The sequence below is a fragment of the Rhinopithecus bieti genome, unplaced genomic scaffold (genome assembly GCF_001698545.2).
Source record: "Rhinopithecus bieti isolate Rb0 unplaced genomic scaffold, ASM169854v2 scaffold_52251, whole genome shotgun sequence".
NCBI lineage: Eukaryota > Metazoa > Chordata > Mammalia > Primates > Cercopithecidae > Rhinopithecus > Rhinopithecus bieti.
In genome coordinates, this window is record NW_016820268.1 from 1 (window position 1) to 3,750 (window position 3,750).

The 3,750-nt window shown below is 56.5% G+C and overlaps 1 protein-coding gene across 1 annotated transcript in view; it reads left to right on the forward strand.

Moving 5' to 3' along the window:
* Window positions 1-704: 704 nt before the first annotated feature.
* LOC108520401 (mucin-5AC-like) overlaps window positions 705-3,750 on the forward strand; it is a gene marked incomplete at both ends in the record, with an annotated part of 11,491 nt that continues 8,445 nt past the window's right edge. Inside the window, 5 exon segments of the mRNA XM_017859767.1 lie at window positions 705-831; window positions 1,108-1,363; window positions 1,443-1,495; window positions 3,440-3,544; window positions 3,657-3,717. Coding sequence (XP_017715256.1) covers window positions 705-831; window positions 1,108-1,363; window positions 1,443-1,495; window positions 3,440-3,544; window positions 3,657-3,717 — 602 coding nt within the window.

Below are 3,750 nucleotides of genomic sequence, written 5' to 3' on the forward strand. Positions count from 1 at the left end.
TCACGCACTCAGTCATTCTCTCACTCATCCACTCACTCACTCATCCACTCACTCACTCATCACTCATCCATTCACTCATCCACTCACTCATTCACTCACTCACTCATCCACTCACTCATCCACTCACTCATTCATTCACTCACTCACTCATCCACTCACTCATCCACTCACTCATCCACTCACTCATCCACTCACTCCCTCATCCACTCACTCACTCATTCACTCACTTATTCACTCTCTCATCTACTCACTTACTTATTCCTTCATTCACCCCTTCACTCACTCGTTCATTAACCACATTTATGGTGTTTTTCTTGCACCTCCAGCCCTACACTAGGCACAGGGGCTAAACTTCAGGGGTTTGTTGCCCCCCTGGCCCCAGGGGCCAAATGGAAATTAGGCCAAGGCTGAGCTGATGCACTATGTCTGAGGCAAATTGGGCATGGCTGGACCTGTTGGGTCACAAGAGATGAAGGACCTGGTCCTCCCAACAACCCCTGCTCTGCACAGTGGTTCTGCTGCATGACATGCCAAGCGGTTCTGCTGAGGGGGTGGGATGCCTGTGAGGACTCAGGGAGGGGTCCTGAGGCAGGAAGACCTGGGACGGGAGGACCCTGGCTGTTGGACGTGTGGCCTGCAGGGCGTGGGGGGCCACCAGATGTGGGCTGGGGTCTCTGATGCCCTGATGCCCCCCTTCCCCACAGAACTGCATGTTTGACACCTGCAACTGTGAGCGGAGCGAGGACTGCCTGTGCGCCGTGCTGTCCTCCTATGTGCATGTCTGTGCCGCCAAGGGTGTGCAGCTCAGTGGCTGGAGGAACGGCGTCTGCAGTGAGTGCCTGCCAAGCCCAGCCCCTTTCCCACATTGGGTGGCCACGGATATTGGGGTGCCCCCGGGTCTTGGGGTGCCCCCAGTGTGCACGGGTGCTCTAAGGGCCCCTGTCCTCTATGCTGGGCTCGAGGGCAAGGAGCGCCCAGGGCAGTGTGGCCTTGGACCCGGCCGAGGAGGGGAGGGGAGGGTAGCTGAGAGGGCTGGGGTCACTCGCTGCTGGCTGCCCACCACTGGGCTTTGTGTCCTGAGAATTCCCTCTTCCTGGCATCCTGCAGCGAAGCCCATGACCACTTGCCCCAAGTCGATGACCTACCACTACCATGTCAGCACCTGCCAGCCCACCTGCCGCTCTCTGAGTGAGGGGGACATCACCTGCAGTGTTGGCTTTATCCCCGTGGATGGCTGCATCTGTCCCGAGGGCACCTTCCTGGATGACACGGGCAAATGTGTGCAGGCCAGCAACTGTCCCTGCTATCACAGGGGCTCCGTGATCCCCAATGGGGAGTCGGTGCACGACAGTGGGGCTGTCTGGTAAGAGCTCCCGCTGTGGACTGGGGGTCCCTGGCACCTTCTGGCCCAGGGTGAGGCTCTGACCACCGTCTCCTCACAGCACCTGCATGCATGGGAAGCTGAGCTGCATCGGAGGCCAAGCCCCCACCCCAGGTGAGTGTCAGAAAGGAGGCACTGGGGACCCCAGCCTCATCATCTCCATAAGAAATCCTGAAAAATGGCTTCAGGCAGGGTTAGTCCCACCGCAAGTCAATGGGGCTGGTGGTTGTCGATCAGCTGCTCGGTGTCAGGCATGGTTTGTGCCCTCTGGGCAGCAAGTGGGAAGAACGGAGGGTGTGGGCGTACACATGACACAACCACTCACGCCCACTCATGCACATACTCACACATCCACTCAAGCACACGCACTCACACCAACTCATTCACACGCACTCACACCCACTCATGCACATTCATACCCATTCATGCACACACACACTCATGCACACACACACTCATGCACATGTTCACACACCCAATCATGCACACCCCCTCACACCCTCATGCACATGCACACCCACTTATGCAACACTCACACCCACTCACACACACACTCGCACCAACTCATGCACACACCCAATCATGCACACACACCCATTCATGCACACACACACTCATGCATATGTTCACACACCCAATCATGCACACCCCCTCACACCCTCATGTGCATGCACACCCACTTATGCAACACTCACACACTCACTCACACACTCGCATCCACTCATGCACACACCCACTCATGCACATGCACTCACACCCACTCATGCACACTCATACCCAGTCATGCACACACACACCCATTCATGCACACACACTCATGCACATGTTCACACACCCATGCATATGTTCACACACCCAATCATGCACACCCCCTCACACCCTCATGCACATGGACACACACTTATGCAACACTCACACCCACTCACACACACTCGCACCCACTCATGCACACACCGACTCATGCACATGCACTCACACCCACTTATGCACACACACCTTCATGCACACACATATGCACATGCTCACACACCCACTCATGCACACACACCCACTCATGCACACACACCCACTCATGCACATGCACTCACAGCCACTTATGCAATGCTCACACACCCACTCATGGACATGCTTACCCACTCATGCATATGCACTCACACCCACTCATGCACACTCACACCCACTCATACACATTCACTCACACCCACTCATGCATCCGCACCCACTCATGCACATGCACCCACTCATGAATACGCACTCACATCCACTCATGCACACTCACACTCACTCATGCACATGCACTCACACCCTATCATGCACGCACTCACTCATGCACACACCCACTCATGCACACACATTCATGCACACACACTCATACTCATGCACACGCTGTCACACCCACTCATGCACACACTCACACCCACTCATGCACACGCACCCACTCAATACGCAGTCACCCCCACTCATGCACACACACACCCTCTCATGCATCCACTCACACCCACTCATGCACACACCCATTTATGCACACACACTCATACTCATGCACATGCTCTCACACCCACTCATGCACACGCACTCATACCCACACATGCACACACATACCCACTTATGCAATGCTCACACACCCTCATGGATACGCTGACACACCCACCCATGGACACGCTCACACACCCACTCTTGCATATGCACTCACACCCACTCATGCTCACACTCACACCCACTCATGCACAAGCACTTACACCCACTCATGAACACGCACCCACTCATGGACAAGCACACCCACTTATGCAATGCTCATACACCCACTCATGGACATGCTCACCCACTCATGTATACACACTCACATCCACTCATGCACACACACCCACTCATGCACATGCACTTAGTCCCACTCATGCACACGCACCCACTCACGGACAAGCACTCACACCCACTTACGCAACGCTAACACACCCACTCATGCACACGCACACGGCACAGACACGTCCTCCCTGAACACATAGTTGAGGCACTGCAACAGCCTGTGGCTGGGCCCCCTGACGGCCCTTCCCTCCCCAGTGTGTGCTGCACCCATGGTGTTCTTCGACTGCCGCAATGCCACGCCCGGGGACACAGGGGCCGGCTGTCAGAAGAGCTGCCACACCCTGGACATGACCTGTGTAAGCCCCTGAGGACTCCCCAATGACAGACCCTCCATCTGCCCCTGCCTGCTAAGGGTGCCTGCCCCCAGGGTGAGCCTCTGACACATAAGGCCATGGGCTGCCCCACATCCCAGAGGACCCTGACCCATGGGCTCCCGGACTCTCTGGTCCTGTGGCCCCTCCACTGTGGCACGGGTGAGCTGTCCCTGGGAGGACCTGGCAGGTCCC